This window comes from Didymella exigua (assembly GCF_010094145.1).
Source record: "Didymella exigua CBS 183.55 unplaced genomic scaffold M421scaffold_13, whole genome shotgun sequence".
Classification (NCBI taxonomy): domain Eukaryota; kingdom Fungi; phylum Ascomycota; class Dothideomycetes; order Pleosporales; family Didymellaceae; genus Didymella; species Didymella exigua.
Window position 1 is genome coordinate 798033 of NW_022984787.1, and position 21175 is coordinate 819207.

General features: G+C 56.3%; 10 protein-coding genes across 10 annotated transcripts; 4 read left to right on the forward strand and 6 right to left on the reverse strand.

Moving 5' to 3' along the window:
* Window positions 1-343: 343 nt before the first annotated feature.
* M421DRAFT_62312 (uncharacterized protein) lies at window positions 344-3164 on the reverse strand (the record flags this gene model as incomplete). Its single annotated transcript, XM_033595956.1, has 4 exons — window positions 344-1442; window positions 1488-1817; window positions 1865-2865; window positions 3042-3164. 4 exons carry the CDS (start codon window positions 3162-3164, stop codon window positions 344-346), a joined length of 2553 nt encoding a protein of 850 aa, XP_033449020.1.
* Window positions 3165-4228: 1064 nt separating this feature from the next.
* M421DRAFT_154811 (uncharacterized protein) lies at window positions 4229-4660 on the forward strand. The gene has a single exon (XM_033587611.1). It carries the CDS (start codon window positions 4332-4334, stop codon window positions 4611-4613), a length of 282 nt encoding a protein of 93 aa, XP_033449021.1. The 5' UTR covers window positions 4229-4331; the 3' UTR covers window positions 4614-4660.
* On the reverse strand, window positions 4248-6204 carry M421DRAFT_420669 (chorismate synthase). The gene is made up of 3 exons (XM_033592562.1): window positions 5998-6204; window positions 5584-5945; window positions 4248-5533 (listed from the first exon to the last, which is right to left on the reverse strand). The coding sequence occupies exons 1-3, from the start codon at window positions 6030-6032 to the stop codon at window positions 4707-4709; spliced, it is 1224 nt and encodes a 407-aa protein (XP_033449022.1). The 5' UTR covers window positions 6033-6204; the 3' UTR covers window positions 4248-4706.
* A 948-nt stretch (window positions 6205-7152) lies between these two features.
* Window positions 7153-8976, forward strand: M421DRAFT_420670 (outer mitochondrial membrane protein porin 1). The gene is made up of 6 exons (XM_033592563.1): window positions 7153-7315; window positions 7379-7412; window positions 7462-7550; window positions 7605-7632; window positions 7795-8303; window positions 8353-8976. Exons 1-6 carry the CDS (start codon window positions 7232-7234, stop codon window positions 8500-8502), a joined length of 894 nt encoding a protein of 297 aa, XP_033449023.1. The 5' UTR covers window positions 7153-7231; the 3' UTR covers window positions 8503-8976.
* Window positions 8688-9554, reverse strand: M421DRAFT_101024 (DnaJ-domain-containing protein; the record flags this gene model as incomplete). The annotated part of the gene is made up of 1 exon (XM_033586590.1): window positions 8688-9554. The coding sequence occupies one exon, from the start codon at window positions 9552-9554 to the stop codon at window positions 8688-8690; it is 867 nt and encodes a 288-aa protein (XP_033449024.1).
* A 197-nt stretch (window positions 9555-9751) lies between these two features.
* Window positions 9752-11189, forward strand: M421DRAFT_62390 (methionine aminopeptidase 2; the record flags this gene model as incomplete). The annotated part of the gene is made up of 3 exons (XM_033595961.1): window positions 9752-9791; window positions 9839-11082; window positions 11133-11189. 3 exons carry the CDS (start codon window positions 9752-9754, stop codon window positions 11187-11189), a joined length of 1341 nt encoding a protein of 446 aa, XP_033449025.1.
* A 1269-nt stretch (window positions 11190-12458) lies between these two features.
* Window positions 12459-14479, reverse strand: M421DRAFT_62514 (uncharacterized protein; the record flags this gene model as incomplete). The annotated part of the gene is made up of 2 exons (XM_033595975.1): window positions 12459-13502; window positions 13550-14479. The coding sequence occupies 2 exons, from the start codon at window positions 14477-14479 to the stop codon at window positions 12459-12461; spliced, it is 1974 nt and encodes a 657-aa protein (XP_033449026.1).
* Window positions 14480-16402: 1923 nt separating this feature from the next.
* M421DRAFT_154965 (uncharacterized protein) lies at window positions 16403-17339 on the forward strand. Its single transcript, XM_033587612.1, has one exon. The coding sequence runs from the start codon at window positions 16610-16612 to the stop codon at window positions 17162-17164; it is 555 nt and encodes a 184-aa protein (XP_033449027.1). The 5' UTR covers window positions 16403-16609; the 3' UTR covers window positions 17165-17339.
* A 176-nt stretch (window positions 17340-17515) lies between these two features.
* Window positions 17516-18968, reverse strand: M421DRAFT_62771 (Nucleotidylyl transferase; the record flags this gene model as incomplete). Its single annotated transcript, XM_033595997.1, has 3 exons — window positions 17516-17662; window positions 17726-18125; window positions 18178-18968. 3 exons carry the CDS (start codon window positions 18966-18968, stop codon window positions 17516-17518), a joined length of 1338 nt encoding a protein of 445 aa, XP_033449028.1.
* A 343-nt stretch (window positions 18969-19311) lies between these two features.
* Window positions 19312-21160, reverse strand: M421DRAFT_420674 (cytosolic iron-sulfur protein assembly protein 1). The gene has a single exon (XM_033592564.1). It carries the CDS (start codon window positions 20980-20982, stop codon window positions 19678-19680), a length of 1305 nt encoding a protein of 434 aa, XP_033449029.1. The 5' UTR covers window positions 20983-21160; the 3' UTR covers window positions 19312-19677.
* Between the last annotated feature and the right edge of the window lie 15 nt (window positions 21161-21175).

Genomic DNA, 21175 nt, shown 5'->3' on the forward strand with positions numbered 1-21175 from the left:
ATGTGAATTGGTGGAGCCTGACCGTGACACCGGCAATGCCTCTAGTCCTTGCTCGTGCCATGGTGCACGTGGGAAACAATTCTCCAATACGAGAACGTCGCCACAGCCTACGAACCGCCGTTGCGCCTGGGTCCTGCCACTAAGAGGGGTATCCAACGAATACGAGAAAAGCGCACGTCCGATTGTCCGAGAATACACGTTCGATAGCCCGAGAATACACACGTCCGATTGTCCGAAAATACACACGTCCGATTGTCCGAAAATACACACGTCCGATAGTCCGAGAATACACGTTCGATAGTCCGAGAATACACGTTCGATAGTCCGAGAACACACGTCGTCATCAACTCATCTGGCTCGAACTTGCACCTCCATTCTGCCACCAGGACGCATCGTCAAATCCTCCCTGGCCCTGGGGGTGCTGGCCACCGCTGTGGCTGCCGCGCTGGTACGATATGGGATACGGTCCACCGCCCTGACCAGCGTGCTCGTACCCACCTGGCGCACTGGCTCCAAACCCGCCAACGCCCGTCTGCTGCCAGTCTTCGTTGATCTTGAACCCGTCGCGCCCGATGCGTTCGCCCATGTCTCCCGCATGAAGGACGCTATCCAGGCCCATGGGACTCACCTGGCTGTAGCTGAGTCGTGGAAGGATGGGAGCCGGCATGCCAGCAATGGGCGTCCAGAACATGGCATCCGCAGCATCTGACGTCGCTGTGCTTGTCGTCGCTGCCGTCATCGAGGATATCGGCTGCGAGTACGTGTACGAGCCCATAGTCATACCTGCGCTGAACGGCGGCTGAGTGGGTGTCTGCGATGCTATCGGTGAGCTGTGATGCTGGCTAGGTACCACAGAGTTTGATCGTGGTGCAATGTGCGTGTTCACAGCGAGATTCCTGTTTGCAAACATCGACAAGCTGCCCCTCCTGTCGGGCTCAGGGACTTGAGAGTATCCACCGGTTCCCATGCGGTTGACGAGAGCAGCCGTGTTGGGAGCCACGAGAAGAGGGTCAGGGGGAGGGCTGATCGTCCCTGGCGGTCTGTCTGGATCGTGTCGAGGTACTAGCTTCGAGCTTCTCAGCTCTTCGGGGAATGGCAGATTCCAAGTCTTGGAGAGAGTGTGTATGATTCGGAAGCTTCTCGCTCCAAAGTAGTGACACTCGTGAAGGGCCTCGAGGCCTTGCAGCCCCTCGACAAGATTCTGACGCGATGTCGAATTGTCTTTTGAATAGAGAAGGTGCACGATCGAGACGGAAAGGAGGATATGCGGAATCGCGAGGTGTGCTGTGCGGAAATCGTACAGCTGACGGTACAATCGCGTGAGCTCGGAGACTTTGTTGGCTGCTTCGATGCACTTGTCCTTGGGGTGGACGTCCGAGTGTATCAAGTCAACCTTCAGCATCGGTCTGAAAAGGTGCACAATAACACACCAGTAGAGCATGCTATCAAAGGTCAGCTGTGGTCGCAACTCAAAGCATTGCACCTACTGCAGAGTGAGAATGTGAGGCTCAGGTTGTCGGCTACCCTCGATCCTCATAATCGTTGGTAACTTCCGGTACCATGCCTGGTACTTGTTGTACTGGTCTAGGAGTCTGGTGCTGGTGAGCCTCTCCTTTGGCGCAAAGAACATGTAGTTGTTGTCGTTGATGAGCTCTGAAAGCGCAGAGAACTCTTGCAAGAACATGCGTGTGGTAATGATTGTGGCTACGCCATAGTTGGCCGCAAGAGGTCCACTCGACTCCTCAATGATGGGCTTCTCAAGTGTGATGGCTGCTCGGGGCAGTTGGGCGATTCGACCGGCGCAAATGGACCATACTCTGTGCCGCATTAGCTTCCATTTGGAGATGCAGACCAAAACACTTACGAGTCGACCGTGAAACAGCCCCAGAAAGTGACTTTCCTGACTTCGACCTCGCTCGGGGTTAGGCCCAGGGCTGGGCTGGCGCTGTTGTTCAGGTGCAATCCCAGCTCAACACACATGCGTATGCACCTTCCAGCGTACCCAAATCCTGAGCTGTCTCGTCCAGTGCTGGGCTCGCGCATGGCCATGACGCACAGAGCTTGTGTGGTGGTGAGGCTGGGCAACTCGTCTTGTTGCAACAATCTCCTGGCCTCTGCGAAGAAGTGATCGCCCGCAGTGCGAAAGTTACTGGGATCTGTTCGCCCAGCAGGTTCGTCTGTCAGATGACATGCATAGGCGCAGATGGCGTTGACCAGCAAAGGTGAGCAGTACTTGTTGCGCCCCTCATGGAAGTCTTTGTAGAAGCTCTCGCGGCTGAAGATGATGTAAAAGGGGTGGCTCCATGTGAAGTAGAGAGTGAGTAGTCGGTTGACGAACGCTAGGTCGTCTGTGACAGTCGTCCAGGTAGTCCCTCGTCTCTGCACGTCGACGGTGTGCAGCCGAGCCAGGCCGCCGCCGTAGTCTTCATCTTCTGTTACCAATCCTAAGCTGGCTGAGTGGCCGAAGTGTCTGCTCTGGCCTGTTAGGGTGACTGCTGGTCTACCGAGAAGCACGCTGAGGTCTGATTCAAGGCTTTGCACGTCAAAAGGCAAAGATGGCTGGGGTAGCGCGACAGGGTTGCGCCATGAGTTCACCAGTGCGGACGCATCAGCTTTTGGGTCTTTGCGGATTTCCTGGATAAGATCGAGCACATGATCTTCTGGCAGGTTTCTAATGGAGTCGATGATGGAGTCGACAGTTAGCGCTTCTCCTGCGTGCGACGCGGTAGCGGCAGAGGCTTCACGCTTGGTGCCAGAGGCCGCGGACGATGACTTGGAACGCCGGCTCTCGCTCTCGGCATCGTATTGGCATGGAGTCTTGTAGACCGCTGTGCATGTTGCGCAGAACGGTGTCGCGCCGTCACACTGTAGAGCGGTCAGCACCTACCCGGACCGTTGTTTGAACACGAGAGTAGACCAGTCGGTCAAGTGTACCGGTACTCTGTGCAATCGAGCGCAGGAGCAGTCCGCGGAGGCGACTCTCGACATCAGCCCACCCCTTAGCCTGGACGTCTACAAATCAAATACGAACGCTCACTGACCTTTGATTTGCGTTTGCGACAGGGCACACATGCGGACTGCACACATCTTCTCTTGGATCCTTTGGACTCTCCCTGCTGGGCGTCCCCATCGTCGGGCTGCATGGCTGCAACGCCGCGAGCCATACTGCTAGAGTGTGCAACAAAAGGTAGGAAAGAACTCACGTGCCCAGGTGAGAGGCTTCAAGTTCTGGACATGCTATGTCTGGGGCTGGTGGGTTTGCAACGAAGATTAGCCACTGTTCGCCTGTACGAACAGGACTCGGTGTCGGTAGATGTGACGCGCGACTAGCCCTGCTTCGAACTTCGAATCAACGCGCCTCTGCCTTAGCTCTTCGTTCCCAGCAACCAAGTAACGAACAGACTCGACACCGGTGGCGGAAGTGTCCCGCAGATGCGAGACGGGCAGGGTGCTGCAGCTGGCTCGTATAGTCTGCGGGCGAACTACTCAGGCTCGCATCTGGGTGGTGCTCGGTGAAGTTTGCCGCGCGTGGGCAGGGTGCAAGCTCGGCTAATGCCGTTTGGGCACTGGGGGACCGCAATCTGTTATCGGAATTCGTATCGAAATTGAAGGAATCCCATGTTTTAGCCGAGCGGCACGCACCATAGACTGCACCTTCTGTTTGGGCCCAGACAAATCGATCCCAGGGTCGAGTGGAGGCTCTGTCGGCAACACCGAGGCAGGCTCTGGAGTTTTCGGTCTGCTGCCATCTAGATGTTATTGCCGTGCCCTAGAGCGGTCCGCCTAGGTAGCTCTTACGACAACCTAAGAGCAAACATCGCAGTAGTGGCGAACTGCTGATACGCTGCTTGCCGAGCAACTGCTATGCCTGCCTCACGCAGCAAAGATATGCTGGTTGTTGATGCATCGCCGATGCCAACACAAGAGATGAGCTTGGATGAGCGCATGGTGGGGTTTAGAATGAACGATGCGCTGACAGATCCTTGACCCTCTACGACAACGCGCATGCGAGAGCCCTGGAGGCGGCAGTGATCTCCAGAACCCCTGGCCGAAGATGCCGGTGGGTAGAAGGGCTGGCTTTAGCCTGGCCTCGGACATTTTCCAGCACTGTGGCTCTGGAGGCATCAGCCATGCTGGACGTTAAAGCCGCACCCGCTCAGGCTGTCTGTTAGCGGCACGCCGGCTGAGTGTTAGTCGTTAGGTTTGTTCTTGATGTCGCAGCCGCGTGCCGATGGCCTGCGGCGAACCGCGACCTTCTGAACAATTCTTCACTCTAGGCTTGTGCTCACTCACGCTGTCTACTCGGCGACGATCTGTTGTAGTCGTATGAAATGATCAGGCGGCTACATCACCGCGGTATTGCGGTCCTCTGCCATCTGGTTCTCACTTGGAATCTTGATGTCTGTGTGAGGATGTTGAAATCAACAATCCGAATTTCTAAATACACCATTCTAGCAAAAGGGCCGAAGACTAATCACCCGCGTTCTAGGCACGAGCATCGTAACAGGAACTCCTTCGAACATCTAGAATGTCAACACAGGCAAGCATCGACCGCACGTCTTTCATGTCGGGGTATCTTGCAGGTATTAACTAACGGTATACGGTGCAAATAAATGGATTGGTGGATATCATCTCCACCAGATCAAGGTCTATGTATGTATGAGAATTGAATGGAAGATGCTAGATGTTACAACGACTCTGCAAGTCTACTTCTGCACGGGTACGACACCCTCGCGGATCGGCAACAGGCTCCTGGCACCTGCTCTCGCCTGCTGTGCCAGAACTGCATCCATGATGACCAACGCAGCCATAGTCTCAACAATGGGCACCGCGCGAGGCACCACACACGGATCGTGCCGGCCCTTGGCTTCGAGAACACCCTCCGCCTCGTCGTAGGTTGCGGTCGCTTGGGCCTGGCCAATGGTGGCCGGGGGCTTGAAAGCCACATTGAAGTAGACCGGCGCGCCGTTTGTGATACCACCCTGGATACCACCAGAATTGTTGGTCCTGGTGGTGAGTCTTGGTCGCGGGTAGTTTGAGCCGCCGTTAGCACCTGCGGGAACGGCGGGTGCCTTGATAAAAGCGTCGTTGTGGATGGACCCGGGTACCTGGGCACCGCCGAAGCCAGATCCAATCTCGAAACCCTTGGTAGCTGGGATGGAAAGCATAGCGTGCGCAAGCTTGGCCTCGAGCTTGTCGAAGCACGGCTCACCCAGACCGGTAGGACAGTTGCGGATGACACATGTCACTGTGCCACCAATGCTGTCTTCCTTCTCCTTGTACTCTCCAATGAGCTCCTCCATGCGCTGATTGCTCCCCTCGTGTGGGCATCGCACGGGCAAGAAAGAGTCGACAGTCTTGCGGTCAATCGTGTCGATCATCTTCAAGTACTCAGGGTTGGTGGAGGCGGTTGGGTGGGTCGGTGTGGGAGGGAAGAGGAACACGTTGCCAACGGAGGCTGTGAAAGCAACGATCTCGATGCCGTAGGCTTCGCGCAGGTACTTCTCTGCGATCGCGCCAGCAGCGACGCGCCCTGTATGATATTAGGCGCTGGCTGAGAGGATAAGGCGGCACGCAACTCACCAATGGTCTCACGTGCACTACTCCTTCCACCACCAGAGCTGGCCTTGACACCGTACTTCTCGAGGTAGGTCCAGTCTGCGTGACTCGGCCTGGGGTACATATCCATGGTCTTGTTGCCGTAGTCCTTGGGGCGCTGATTCTCGTTCATGACCCTGATGCCAATAGGTGTGCCCAGTGTGAGACCGAACTCAGTACCGGACTGGATCTCAACCTTGTCCTTCTCATTTCGCGGCGTTGTGATCGCGGACTGTCCGGGACGGCGGCGTGTCATCTGGGGCTGGATATCGGCCTCGGTGAGCTGCATACCAGGAGGGCAGCCGTCGATGATGGCGCCAACGCTGAGGCAGTGGGACTCACCATAGCTGGGACGGTGTCAGGAATCATACATCTAATTTCTAGCCAGGGCAGACGTACGTGGTGACCTTGAAGTGCTGGCCGAAGGTCGACATGATTGCGGCGTGGTGGGGTTGCGATTGTACGGGCAAGGGATATGCAATTGCTCTCTATGGGAGAGAGAACAGTCAGACTCCTACGTGAGCTGCGAGCTCAAGTAGTGACGTATGTGAGGAAAAGTCTTGATTGACGTTGCTATTATGACCGATGTTGGAGTCACGTCTCGAAATTAATTTGACGCGGGGAGATCTCAAACCGTCATGATCCGCTCCCGGAGTCAGTCCGCTAGCGCGTAAGGCTGAAGGCATCATCGCCCATTTGGACGAAAGCATATCCACATCAAATGGCGACTCGTGAGATGTGATGTTGTCTGGTCTTTGAAAAACTGTAAGAGAAGCTTGTGTAGTGTATGTGATTTGGTGCTCGAAGAGCATAGCTGCACTGGAGCTGCATCAAAGCCACTTCAACATGCATCAAGCAGAGACATGAGTCCAACGAGCTTAAGATGCACCGGGGCACCCAGCCCTACTCTGCGCTCTCATCGCAACAGTGGCTGCGAAGACTGCGTTGTGCCTCATGCTGTAGGTGACTAGTATTTGTAGAACAGGAGAGGCTCAGGCCTGGACCAGAGCACCGCGGGTCGCCAGGACTCACGCACTTGATATGTATCTATACCGCAACCTACAGGTCCTTATGAGGAGAGGACTTGAATCCTGAAAGCCAAGTCTAGCTCAAATCAACCCAAAGACGTTGCATTGAAACCAAGCTAAAGCGCAAAGGCGCCCACGGGTGATTGCAACCGAGACGGTGAGTCGCGTAGTCTTGTCGTCGCATGGCGTCTGGTCACGCGGTGGTCGCCCATTGTATGAAGGTTGGCGATGTCATGCATGTCGACCAGCGGTCCTGGCAATGAAGGGTCAACGCACCCATGGTTGACAGTGCGTGCTGGCAGAAGTGACAAATGGAGTCTCCTCTGGACAAATAGCAGACGCGAAAAGTGTGACTTCTGCAGCAACGTCAAACAACGACACCAGAACGCGAGACTATAGCGTCTGGGATAATGAGGGGATCGTGATGAGGGCACGTTGTGTCGGCAATTGGGCGAGCACGTTCGGCCTAACCCGTCTAGCGTCGCTGCGGACCCTGAGCTCACCATCTGCGGTGTTTTCGTTCGTCGCAAACTTTCCCTCTCGACCGCTATCACCACATCCTCGCATCCTCTCTTACCCCATACACACCTCCATCATCACCCACCATGACTGAATACGTAAAGATCGAGAAGATTGTCCCCAAGTTCCCGCCGCCGGCGTTCGGGGACATTGCCAAGGCATCGAACGACGTATGTTTGGGCTGCCCATCTCAAGCTTTGGGGTGACGCGATCGCTGACTTGCGCCCGTGTAGCTTATCAACAAGGACTTCTACCACACTGCCGCAGGTCGGAAGAATTAATTGAGCTCTAGCGGCGCGCGCTGACCTCTCTCTAGCTGCCCTTGAGGTCAAGCTCAAGGCTCCCAACGGTGTCAACTTCACCGCCAAGGGCGTCTCCCCCCACTCTGGCCCCGTCGCCTCTTCCGTAAGCTCAATCGCATACAGCAGACAAAATACAGAAAGCTAACAGAACAAACAGCTCGAGGGCAAGAAGGCTCTTTCCAACGGTACAGCATCCACTTCTTTCAAACCCCAATCACTATCACTATTCATCCAAGCACACAACACCAACAAGCTGAACGTCAGCATTTTTCACCTCTCTCAACCCCCGGGCGGCAAAAGCTTCGCCACTGGTTATAATATCACTTCGCTGACGACAAAACGCCCAGGCATTAGCATCACCCAGTCCTGGAACACCGCCAATGTTCTCGCTACCAAGGTCGAGCTCAACGACACCTTTGCCTCCGGCCTAAAGACCGAGGTCCTCTCCAACTTCAGCCCCGCTGCTGGAAACAAGGGCCAGAAGGTCAACTTCCACTTCAAGCAGCCCAACTTCCACGGCCGCGTCTTCGCTGACTACTCCGCCGCTGGTGCCATTGGCGCTGTTGCCGATGCCGTCGTTTCCCACGAAGGCTTCGTTGTCGGTGGTGAGGTCGGCTACGATGTCCAGAAGGCTACCATCACCAAGTACAGCGCCGCTGTCGGTTACACCACCCCTCTGTACAACGCCGCCATCACTGCCACCAACTCCCTGAGCGTCTTCTCCGCCGCCTACTACCAGAAGGTCAACCCTGCTGTTGAGGCCGGTGCCAAGGCCACATGGGACTCCAAGTCCGGCTCCAACGTCGGTCTTGAGCTCGCTGCCAAGTACAAGCTTGACCCCGCCTCTTTCGCTAAGGTGCGTAGTAAGAAGGGTACGCGACATGACATGCGCTGACAATGCACAGGCCAAGATCAACAACCTCGGCATTGCTTCCCTCGCCTACAACACCAAGGTTAACAGCGGTCTGACCTTCGGCATCGGTGGCTCTTTCGATACCCAGAAGCTCAACGAGGCCGGCCACAAGCTCGGCACCAGCTTCACCTTCGAGGGTTAAGCGGACGATGCGTGTATAGTAGGGCGGGAAGATGGTGATCGTTTTAGACTCCCTTTGGTTTCGTAGCGAAGCGCCTAGTCTGCGATGCAGTGAGCGACTGTAGTATGGCTTTCTGGCATGTACAAGATTGTCTCAATGCGAAATTTGGAAAACCGTCTTGGATTGCCCTTGTGTTGAGGGCAGGTCTATGACATAGCTTTGTGCCTGGCGGCCTCCTGCTTGTCGTTTGCTACTTTAAGGCCTGCACCTATGGAGGCAATGATGCTTGCAACAACCAGAAATCTAGTCAAGTGGGAACCACCTCTAGCATATTCTTGGTCTCTCCGGTACAGCATCGACCGCCGCCGCCTCTTCAGTATGTGCTCAGTGACCTTTTCGTGGGCCTGCTTGTGCCGGACATCGTCGAAGTGGGGTACTCCTGACCCTTGACGCTGCTGTCCAGGCCCATAGCCACCTTGTTCGCCGTAGCCCTCGGGACCAGCTTCCTGGCCGTCAGGATTCGGGTTGTGTTGGGCGTACTCGGCTCTCTTCGCGCCGTGCCTTCCGTAGCCACCGCTGTTGTAGAAACTCGGCGGCGGCCCGCGAAAGGTGCCTCTCTTCTTGTTCAGGCCAGTGGCCGGCCTGGACCCAGCGTAGCTCGACGAGCTATAGCTGCCGGGAGGGTGTCCGCCACCTGCGCCCCGTCCCCATCCAGACCTACGCTCCTGCTGATGCAATTGCGCATCGTACTGAGCGCGCTTCTCGGGCACAGACAGGGTGTGGTAGGCCTCGCTGATGGCCACGAAGCGCGTCGAAGCGGCAGGATCGTCCTTGTTGTGGTCTGGATGGTTCTTCTTAGACAGCGCGTAGAACTGCCGCTTGATCTCCTTTGCGTCGGCGCTGGGTGCGACTTGCAGCGTTTCGTAGTGGTTCGGCGCGCTGTCGGAGAGACGGGGCGCTGTCGCGTGGACGAATCGAGGGCGTTGCGAGACGACGGGCCGCTGGAGGCATGTCTGACATGTCCATTGGGCGCGCGCCAGCGGCCGGGCGAAGAGGGCCGCGCGGGGTGGCATTGCCCGTTTCTCAGCGAGAGCGTGTTGGGGGGAGAGTGAATTGCTGTCGCTGATGTCACCACTGGAGCGTCCAAACGCAGGGCAGGTAAAGCCGAGCGAGCGCCGTCGTCGTCGTCCCGTCGCCGCAGAACAGAGCCGAGGGCCCGCTTCACAAAATCCCCGCCGTGCGCACACGTTCGACAGATACACATCACATGATGGCGGCGCAGGTAGAAAGCGGTGTCGCCGACTTGAAGTGTATGTGTGCGCGCCTCCACAAGGGAGGCGGGACTAACAACGCGCAGTGGACGACTCCAAGCCTGCGAACGGCGCAGCGCAGAACGCCGAGAAGAAGGCGGAGGGCGCGGAGCACGACGACTCGGACGACGACAACGAGGCCGACGAGGGCGCTGTCGAGGGCGCTGCAAAAAAGAAGAAGAAGAGAAAGCCCCGGAAGAAGAAGAAGGCCGGGGCTGCGGGCGCTGCTGGCGCGAAGACCCAGACGTCCCCTCCCCGCGTGCCCCTCTCCGATCTGTACCCCAACAACGACTACCCCGAGGGCGAGATCTGCGAGTATCTCGATGAGAACAGCTACCGCACCACGAGCGAGGAGAAGCGCCACCTCGACCGCCTGAACAACGACTTCCTGACCGACTACCGCAAGGGCGCCGAGATCCACCGTCAGGTCAGGCAATGGGCGCAGAACTGGATCAAGCCCGGCATGGGCCTGACAGAGATTGCCGAGGGCATCGAGGACTCTGTGCGCCACCTCACCGGCCACATGGGTCTCGAGATGGGCGACGCGCAGATCGCAGGAATGGGCTTCCCCACTGGCCTCAGCATCAACCACTGCGCAGCGCACTACACCCCCAACGCCGGCAACAAGATGGTCGTCAACTACGAGGATGTCATGAAGGTCGACTTTGGTGTCCACATCAACGGCCGCATCGTCGACAGCGCCTTCACCGTCACCTTTGATCCCGTGTACGACAACCTCGTCGAGGCGTGTAAAGCCGCCACCAACGCCGGTATCAAGGAAGCCGGTATCGACGTGCGCATGAGCGACATCGGTGCCGCGATCCAGGAAGTCATGGAGAGCTACGAGGTCGAGATCAAGGGCCAGATGCTGCCTGTCAAGTGTATCCGCAACCTCAACGGACACAGCATCGGCCACTACACCATCCACGGCGGCAAGACGGTGCCAATCGTCAAGAGCAACGATCAGACCAAGATGGAGGAGGGCGAGACGTACGCCGTCGAGACATTCGGTTCCACGGGCAAGGGCTACGTCCGTGATGATATGGAGACAAGCCACTACGCGCTGAAGCCTGATGCGCCCAAGGTCGCGCTCAGAGTCAGCAGTGCGAAGACGCTGCTCAACTCGATTACCAAGAACTTTGGTACACTTCCGTGGTGCAGGCGTTACTTGGATCGTCTCGGTCATGACAAGTATCTTCTGGGCTTGAACAACCTCGTCTCGGCTGGTATTGTGGAGGCGTACCCGCCGCTGTGCGATATCAAGGGCAGCTACACAGCACAGAGCGAGCATGTAAGTCGTGATCATTTCTGTGCGGTTTGGCCAATGCTAATCAAGTATAGACTTTTATCCTTCGACCAAACGTCAAGGAGGTCGTCAGTCGCGGCGACGACTACTAGACTCCAAGACCAACAGCGTGCTTCCTGAAAACGACCAGACTGCACCACCAGCTCAAGCACGGGAATAACAGGTGGCACCACGAAGTCACGACAAAACAGCATAGAACAAAATCAACGCACCTTCACACAGAGCAATCACGCTTGCCACATGTCGTTCAGTCCCTTCAAATGAGAAGTTTATGCTGATGCCAACCCTGTCGCTGGGAGCACCTGCCTACAGCCTTGCTTACATATCTCAAGTGCATCCACGCTTTCGTGCAACGCCACGACACCACTCCACTGACTCTCTTCGCAACCAATCTGCAGATTTCGTGTATCCTGGTGCCAGCTGACCAACGCAGCACGAACAGCGACCATCGGAAACACCGCTCGACAGCCTCAGATCCTTGACACACGAGCCCCAATCCAACAAATCAGCGCGGGTGAAACGAGTTCCGGATCACGGTACGTCGATAAGGATTACATCGACAGGCAGCTAGCTGCACGTCCAAATCAAGATTTCCCGCATTCTTCCTGTTAATTCTACCATTCCAGAAATCATCAGGCTTGCTCACACGTCAGAGATTGTGGCACGTTCAGATAATGGGCCGCTTGGCCCTGCGTGCTGTACGAGCGAGCGCAATGAACGTCTTCAAGGCAGTGTCGAACGTTGCCAGGAACTTGGGTGTTTGAGACACCGAGCAGCTGGCGTTGAGGACGAAAGCGCAAAGCACAAGAAATGCTGATCGTAGAAACGGGCGATGGCCTTTTAGCATTCGTCGGACCATCATGTGCCAAAGGGATCATATTTCCATGAGGTCCGGATGACAAATGCCTGCTCTGTGATGGTAAATCAGAGATCAAAGAGATCATGCTCTACTAGGAACGCAAGTGTATTCTACCTTCGCCAGCATTGAGTTGCAACGTGGCCATCTCAGGTATTCATCACAGTACGTTAGAAAGATGAGTATTCGATGTTGCTTTGATTAGATTTGCACGACTACCTAAGCCGAACCAGCCACACACTCCTACCATGCCATGCGCGCATGGCATGTAGAAAGTGGACTCCTCAACACCTCCGATGCATAGTGTATCTCCCAAACGAATCTCGGGATTTTGGAAAGGAAAAAATGGGTGGTGCCAACTCATGCTTGTAGGAAGCCTCTAGCTACACCTGGTAAAATGTCTTGTACAGAAAGTGGTATCGTAAGGGAAGAGTTGCGCCGGACGCCGTTGCGCTGATGCAGATGGGGAAGCAGAAGGAAAGTGCGCATCGAGGGAGCAGTGCTGTTACTGAGTGGACGTCTCGTGAGCAGCGGGTGCTTCTTCGTACGTCTCTGTCGCCTCGCCAGTCCTCATGCTAGACGGGACGTGTGCTTCAGAGACCTGAGGAGCTGGCGTAGAAGTGAGTCGTGACTCGGAAGCGTCGTCTTGGATGTAAGCAATCTTACTCCAGATGCGCCAGTGCAGAATAGTAATATGGGAAATGCGGTTTGCGATATCCGAGAGCTTGTGTGTATCGGGGTGAAGAAGACGGTGGAATGAGAACGTATCGGGGACAGTAGACTGAGAGGGGTTTACAGATGGAAGTGTCGTAGTTGTTGTTGTGGCAGGGACGAGGTTATTGAAGAGCTCAATAGGGGATGAGGTGGAGTACTTTTCGATCGTAGCAAGGATGATTGGCAGTACCGCAGACTCAAGATTGCGTGCTTGAGTCGTGAAAGTACTGAAGAAGAGGTGCCGCAGGAGTCGATTCGCGCGTGACATGTTATCGTAGTCGTACATTGTGGCTCGGCCGGCGAGGGTCGAAGCTTGCCTCAGGATTTCCAGAGACAAAGCCTCAGAGTTGGCCATCCATTGATGGGGCCCGTAGCCGACACTTGACTCGCCCATGATTGCAGTGAGCGATGAGACCACCTGCTGGCGTGTAACTGACAGGCTCGGTCCCTGGAAGCCGAATTGCTTTAGTAGAGTTGCGAACATATCCAAGCAAACCTCGAAGAAGATGTGGTCTTCGATCTCCGCCTTGATGATCTGTAGTCGATCAATGTCAAGGTACATAGCTTCCGGGAAGTCAGACCGTCCGTCCTCTCCGAACAGTGTTGCTATCACTCCACGGACGAGAACCTCGAGGTGCAGACGTGAAGGATCGCGCTGAGTGCTGCAAACCGGGCCAAATTCTGCAGAAGCAGAGTGATACCACTTCTGTGCATTCTGAATGTCGAATCGTGCACGGCCGTTGACGAGTCGGTCCAGGTGGTAGTGTGTCTCGAAGTTGATGGTATCCTCAATGAGTAGTGTCTTAAGGTTACGTATCTGATGGTTTGCTACGTCCTTTTAGATGTTAGTCAGATACTTTCTCCATCATAACGCTGACTCACGAGTTTCATGGACTCAAGTATTCCCAGCAGCTCGCACAGTCCCTTGACGATGCTGTCTGGCTTGTTCTGTGTGACGCCTGTCCTAGTGTAGGACACCATCTTGTCGACCCATTCGTCCCTCATGGGCGCGCAATGCTCCTTCAGAAGACAGGACATCCACTCTGACAGGCCCACCAGATCACATATGCCTCTCTCAATCTGCTGCATCAACATGCCTACGTCCAGATGCTCGTCTACCCTGGAGTGGTCGCGGTCTGGTACCAGGCTCTTCAGCACGTCTCGAATAGTCTGGAAGATTTTGGGGATGCGACGCTCGGCGTGACGAACGATAGTCGGCCAGTCATGGGTGTCCATCTCTTGCATTGGCAGTGTTCCACGAAATAGTCGATTGTACAGCTCCAGCTCAGCTACCAACGCCCTCCAGTAACGATGTGCTGCCTTTACCTTGCCTTGTCCCTTAGCGCCGTCTAGGTTGGGGCGAAAGCTTAGATTGCGGTCAAAGTTGACGTCGTGCCGTAGTCTGATGTTCGTGATGATGTTTTGGATGTCGAGTTCGCTCAGTGACTGTCCTGTGATGGGTGGTAGGTCGGTTCCTTCGCGATAGGCCTCAGCTAGCTCCTCCCCTTCTGACCCTGGAATCATGGTAATGAGTAGCTCAGCAAGCTGTTCCGGTATGTCTAGAGTTCGTGGTGGCGAGTGCGATGGTGATCGCGTAGGCTGTACGGCGTACTGCTCCCTCCGTCTCTTGTCGTGCCCGGCATGATGCCTCTCTTCAGGTGGGGGTGCATCGCGCGTCGTGAGTGACCCATGCCATGACGATACTGATGCCGCCCTCTTCCTTTCCACCGCTGATCGCACAGCATAGGTGTGCTCGGTGGCCCGGAGGGTGGAAGGGTTGCTGCCTGCAGCCTTGGGTGTCTGGGTGCCCATGTCTTCCTGCTGACGGAAGTAGTCGCAGTTACTTTGCAGTGAACGACGTGCTTTCATGCGTCAAAGGCCCTGATCTATGCGTGATACCGGCAAGAGGGTGGGAAGTGGTGATGATAAGTCTTGAAGAAGCGAACGCCGACAAAGCGCATGTGTTGCTACAAGCGCGAACTGCGACAAGTCAGCGACCAAACCAAACAAGACAAGGCGTTTGCAAGACGCAAGCTGAAAACGTGTTCGCGGTATGTTTGACAGAAGCCGCGGGCTCCCGCATGAACCAGCGAGACGGATCCGAGTCAAGCTTGCAAAGTGCGGCTGTACGCTTGATTAAGGTGTACCTTTTAGCATGTGCCAACGTCGATGGCGGATCTGGAGGATCTTTGGGACGCAAGTCTTAGGGCTTGTGTGATGTTGACATAGTAGAAGGGAGGACAAAGAGGTCAGTTGTGCTAACTGAACACAACGACGTTTGCGGAAGCTTGATGAGACGGCTTCGTGACGATGCAGCTTTGCTAGAAAAGCAAAGCGAAAACGAAACAGAGCCAAAGAAGACAGAAGCAGAGAGACAGACAGGCGAATACTACTGAAGGTAGCGGGTATGCTGCGGCAAGGTGTGAGACTGCTGCAAGGTGTGTTGCGGAATTCAAACAGCGTCTGACTCGATCTTGGGGAAAGCACTGTTGTGCTGGTTGTGAAAGAGGCTGAAGTCAGAAGGTCAGCCCTTGCATTACTTGGAAGAAAGGAGGGAAGAAGCAGAACAAGGAGCTGTCGTGTTTATGCCCGGGCCGTATCTTAAGATGTGCAACAGCCAATACCAACATCTGATACGCGGAGCCGATCGCCACAGCACGACAGACGGCACTGGGGCGTTCGCGACCCGTTGCTCGGAGCATCCCTGAAGTGTGAAGCTGCAAAACAGGCCTTCCTGGCACCACACCGCTGCTTTCCTGCTGCTCAACCACGGTGCAAGTCGCTGCCGTCGTCGCAGAGCCGCAGTAGCGCTTGCCCAGCTGCCGTCAGAAGTCATGGTTGCAGCTGCTGTGCGGAGGGCGAGCTGCAGGCATGTCATTCCGGAGAGCGCATGCGGTTAGCCGGAAGGAAGAACACAGCCGAGATTGGCTGGCGGCGCCGCAACCGTCACCAGAAGCCTCACTTTTCATAAACCAGGGCGAGCACTTCGGAGCATTTCCTCGCCAACCGTTGCGTCTGCATCTGACGAGAAAAGCAATTCCGGTCGATGCGTGCAGCAGCTGACCGGTCGACGGCCTCGTCTATCGTGACTGCACTTGCGCGACTCCAGCGCCGCAACTGCACGCACTATCGTGCCGTTTTGGCGGTTGTTCACAGACATGGGCACGCGTCGTACGCTTTAACACCAGCAGCGACGTCGGAGCCAAACTTGATGAGGTTGTGGTGGGCGCTTTTCGTCAAGAACGGAGTGTGAAACGTCATGTTGTCTCCTTGTCAATGAAGTACCGACGAACAGCCGTAGGATGGACATTGCGCTGATCTGGTCGACGTGAGATAGGGCCGCGGTGCCGGCTGTGGTGGAGAAGTGTAAGAGCCTGCAGGTGTCAAAGACAGAGCGACCTCTCATGTCCGGCGGGAAAGGCGTCGTGTGAATATAAGAGACCGCGAGGCTGCATGTGGGATTATGCCGGTACCGACGGCGAGGCGCGCGGGTCTTGTATGAACTGGACTGGCCGGTGACATGGCCCATCTATTCCTGAGGCAGTAAGAGCAGTTCGAAGCACGGACAAAGAAGCAAGCAGACAGAAGAGTTCCCACAGATATATGTGTATGTAGGAAGTGTTTTGGGTCCAGGCAGCAGCGACTGTCGAAACGGAAGGCAAGAAGGCACATATCTTTTAGCGCTTGCCTTGTGCCTGGCTAAGTGCCTGGCCATCTGATTGGCCGCTTTGCTGACGTCTGTGAAGGTGATCCTCCAGCTGCAGGTTATGGTGGATACACTCTGGTCGAGGATCTGGCTCACCAGAGAAGAAGCCATTTCGACATCGAGGCACGCTCTGCTTCACGGGTAAGTGTCTCTCAGAAGCTCTTACAGTCCAGACAGGACATACACGGCAACCAAAACGGTAGTTGCATGATGTTATTCTTCCTGACTGCTCACTGATGTCTCTCATTCGCTGCCTCCTCTTGTCCACCTCTATTCTCGGTGTCAGTCATAGCATGCTGCTGTGGTCCTTCAGATCCACGCTGACGATGCACAGCATGCATCGTCCTGTATTCCCGTCTCTGACATTGCGAATCCGCATCAGGCACGCGTGCAGACCAAACGCGTGCAGACCAAACGCGTGCAGACCAAACGCGTGCAGACCAAACGCGTGCAGACCAAACGCGTGCAGACCAAACCCGGCATCCCACCAAAGAGGGTATAGCAGCAGCACGTCGAGAAAAGCAAACACGCGCACAACTCACCCACCACACGCTCGATCGACGCCTCTCTCCTCATCTCCATCATCTTGCGATTCGGAGCTTACCGCTGTAGGGCACTACATCATCTGCCTTACAAGACGTGACAGCACACTAGCAGTTAGCACCATCAGTCGTATTATCGCATCCGCGCACTGCATATCGCGCGAGTTCATCTGGTATTGTGAAAAGTATGCACGCACGGATATATTAGCACTGCTTAAACTTCACAGAGCGTCTGAGTGCAACGAATGAAGGCGTGTATTAAGTATAGTCATGAAGGCTGCAACGACGCGGTTTACAGCGGCGATGTGTGCAAGCGCCACGATCGAGCAGTCACAATTCTGCGTCCCAAGCTAGATGGAGATACAAGACGATTGCGGCGGGAGGCCTGAGCGAAAAAGACCGGGCTGAGTGGTGGGGGATGTTGCGTGTGCTCATGAAGAGATCTCGATAGATGAGTATCGATATCGTACCCGTATTGGGCTGCTGCGGTAGAGTGCCTGTTTACGCGCTCGTCTCCATGGGCGCTTCCACTGCGTCAAAAAACAGCGGCTCCCCGTCGTCTGGCGTGGGAGGGACGACGCCGATCGCGAACGAGGCCATCTAAGCCTCGATGTCCAGATCGTCTTTCTTCCCGCTGCGGCCCCGTCTCGGCTCGGCCTGCGGGCTGCGGTCCTCGCGCTCGTCTTCACTGCTGTTCGACGGGCTCTGAGGACGGCTGTCGTTAAGGTTGCGGCGGCTTCTAGCCATCTGCGGTGTGTTAGTCTTCTGGTTTCGTATTGGGGGAGGATCCTTATTGGAGAGGAGACATACCCATGCGCGCACACCACCGATCAGACCCAGATTGTAACCCGCCGCGAAATCACTACTCCTCTCCCCCGCGGCACTCGCGCGCGGAATGTCCAAATGACTCAGCCTGCTTAACGCACTTGGGCTGCGTGCATCAACTGCCACCTGCTCCATAGCATTGCTATGTTCTCTCGTGGGCGTCCTAGCGGGACTGGCAGGGCGGCTCGATTGCCAGAACTGGCGGAAATCTTTCGTGAGCTCTTGGCCGGTGGTGGCCCAGTTCGCCTTGATGGAGTCGCGGAACTCGACCATGTTACGCTTGAGATCGAGTTCGTTTTTCTTGAGCCACGAGACATTGAGTTCCTTGCGCGAGGTGCCGCGCTTGAGTTGGCGGTCGACGTACTGGTCGTAGTCGCGGACGATTCTGGGCTTGTCAGTGGCTGCTTGCAATGTCCTGGCGTGGGTGGAAAGCTTACTTGGTGATGATGCCAGTGGTCGAGAGACCCTCTGTCCGCTGGGTTACAAGGAACATGCCCCTCTCCTTGATGGGACCGTAGATGTCGTCGCCCTCGTCTGCGCCGTAGGGAAGATCGTCGTGGGCGACGTAGTCGATCTTGTGCTGCTCGAGGAAGTCGGTTGTGACGATCCAGGGGCAGTCTGGGACAACTTCATCGACCCATTTGCAGTGTCGCACACTCTCAGCACGCTCTCGCGCCGACAAAACAGTGAGGCCCTTGCGCTTGTGTGTCTCGGTGTCGCCCGTGACGCCCACGACGAGCTCGACCTGCGGGTTGTTGGGCGCCAGGTGCGCGAACGCAGTCTTGGCCTGCTGCAGCGCACGCATGTGGCCGATGTGGAAGAGATCGAAGACGCCATCGGCGTACACGCGGATCGGGCGGTCCATGGCGGGAGGGTTCGTCTTGAAGCCGCCGGCGGGGTCGGTCAGGCCAGCACCAGGCGGCGCCTCCATGCGCATTGTCGCCGCCTCGCCGTTCTCGCCGCTCTTGATCCGGTCGGCCGAGGAGCGCCTGCTCTTCTTGCTGACGCGCTCGTCGTCGTCGTCGTCGGCATCGCTGTCGTCGTCGGGGTTGCCGGCGCGTCCGCGTTTGGCCGACTCGGCCTGGCGCTCCTTCTTGGACGTGACTTCTTGCAGAACCGAGTCTTCGGCGCCCTCGTCAGACGCGTCGCGTGATGATGGCTGCACGACATCCATGGCGTCCTTCTTGACGGAGCCCGCTGTGTTGGACCTCTTGCGCTTGGGAGGCATGTGTGTGGCGTTGCCGAGTGCGCGTTATATGGCTGCTAGTTAATGCTGCAGTGCAGAGAGCAATGGCACCGCGCGCTGATGTGGCGTTGTTGAGAGAGGGAGCGTCGAGCCCGCCGTTGGGGAGCTTGGGCGCCGGCTTCGACGGGTGTGCTTGCGGAGAGTGGAGCAACGGGAAGCAGCACTTGGGACCTGGGTGGATCAAACCAGACCACTGCAGCTAGGATGGAGAGAAGAAGAAGAGGATCTGGCTAAGCGAATGCACAAGAGGATACACAAGCGTAGGATATACTCGTAGAAGTTGACACGGTGCGCACGAGATTATTGCATCAGTCCATCATTTTGGCGCCCGTTCCCTGATCGAGTGCAGATCCTCCAAAGACGGCAATACGTCACAGCCGCCATCCGGTCCCAGCGCTGTCCAGCAACCAAAGCCGCACACACGCAACGGTGGCCCTCCCCACGTGCAGCAGTCGAGCGCGCAGCTGGACGCAGGTTTCGTCAGCGTGTGGCTCACGCTTGAAATTGCATGTGAGCGTGGAAATCGTCACTGTCGCACTCCAAGTCATCGTAGCCATCATGAAAGGACGTGTCTTGACAACATGGCAGCGGCCCCTGAAGCCTGAGGCATTTCTACGTGCCGTCTAGATTCACAAAGTTATGCTGCGGCGCCTCATATATGAAATGAGGATCGTGAAGGCATCGTGGCTCTTTACCCCTTCAAGATGGCCTCGTCTAGTGTCCATACGCGCACCTCGCCCTCGTCACCTGTGCTGACAATTATCTCCTCATTGTCCCATCTCTTGCCCTTGTCTGCGCGCTTCGCCCATGTGACGTGGTTGATCTCGAAGACGTCGTGCGCGGAGAAGATTTCAGCGACCACAACCCACTCAGTCGGTGGTGTCTCTTTTGCTTCCGCAACAGCACCACCAGCGCCCTCGACGCCCTCCATTGCTGAGCCGTTGGATGTACCATTTGAGTCCTGCCGCCTCCACTGCTCCTTGTACACCACAATCTTGCCGTCACTACCTGCGCTGACGAGCAGTCCAGTCGTGCGACTCCAGCTGACAGAGTAGATAGCGCGATCGTGAGCTTTGGGAAGGACAGCTTCCTGATACCAGTCCTCGTCGATGGCTGCGGAGCGAATGATGCTCGGCATACCCGAATTCTGTGGCTGCGCGCCCTCTCTCGGCTTCCTCCTCCAAACCCTCACCGTGCAATCATCCGCGCAAGTTGCAAGCCTCGGCCCACTCTGCTCCAACGCCTTGACATGCTGTAGCTGCTCATCTTGCAGGCCTTCTCTTTGCCTCCTGAAGTCGAATTTCGCGGCACCCGAGCCCTCAAACTCCGCCCACCAAATCGTCATACCATGCCCTTCCACCATCGCAACCTGCACCCAGTCATCCTGGTCTTCTCTGTAAAACCTGACAGTGTCATCGTAACTCGTGCTGACCAGTAGATCCTCCTCCGGATGCCACGCAACACACTTGACATCGCCATCGTGCTCCTGCAGCACCGCAACCGTCTCAAAGTTATCATCCTCCAGCTCCTCCCATATCCAGACGCTCTTGTCGCGGGAGCAAGTCGCCAGATACTGCCCGCTGGGAGACCAAGTGAGGGACTTGATCTCCGACTCGTGGCCGTCGAGGATGCACGAGAATTGATATTCCTCTTGATCCTCATCCTCCTCGTCGCCGACTTCCCGCACCTCCTGGGCAAGGTGGTCACCGTCTTCTTTGCGCCAGATGCCGGCGCTACTATCGAAGGAGCCCGTTGCGAGCACAGACTGGCCCTGGGTGTGCGGTTTCCAGCTGCACGAGCGTACCGAGCGCTTATGCCCGCCGGTGATGGCGTGCAGCAGCGTGAACGAGGTGAGGCTATAGACGCGCACGCTGCGGTCTGAGCAGGCGGTTGCCACGATGGGTTGCGACGGGTGGGGCGCGGTCTGCCATGTTCGCGAGTTCGAGGGCGGCGACAGCGTGGAGAGATGTGTAAGGGTCGGCGTTAGGTGAGACATTGCGAGGATTCGACGCCGCTGCGAGCGGGCTTGAGCGTGTGAAGGTCTGTCGAGCGTCTGGAGACTAGAAACTGCCTGTGGTAAGATGGGACGAGGGTTTCCGAACCTCGATCCGACTGCGCACGAGCTCTCTAGGGTTTGTAGAGGCAATTGGTGAATGTCGTAAGGCTCGGTCATGTCGCGGGGCAGAAAG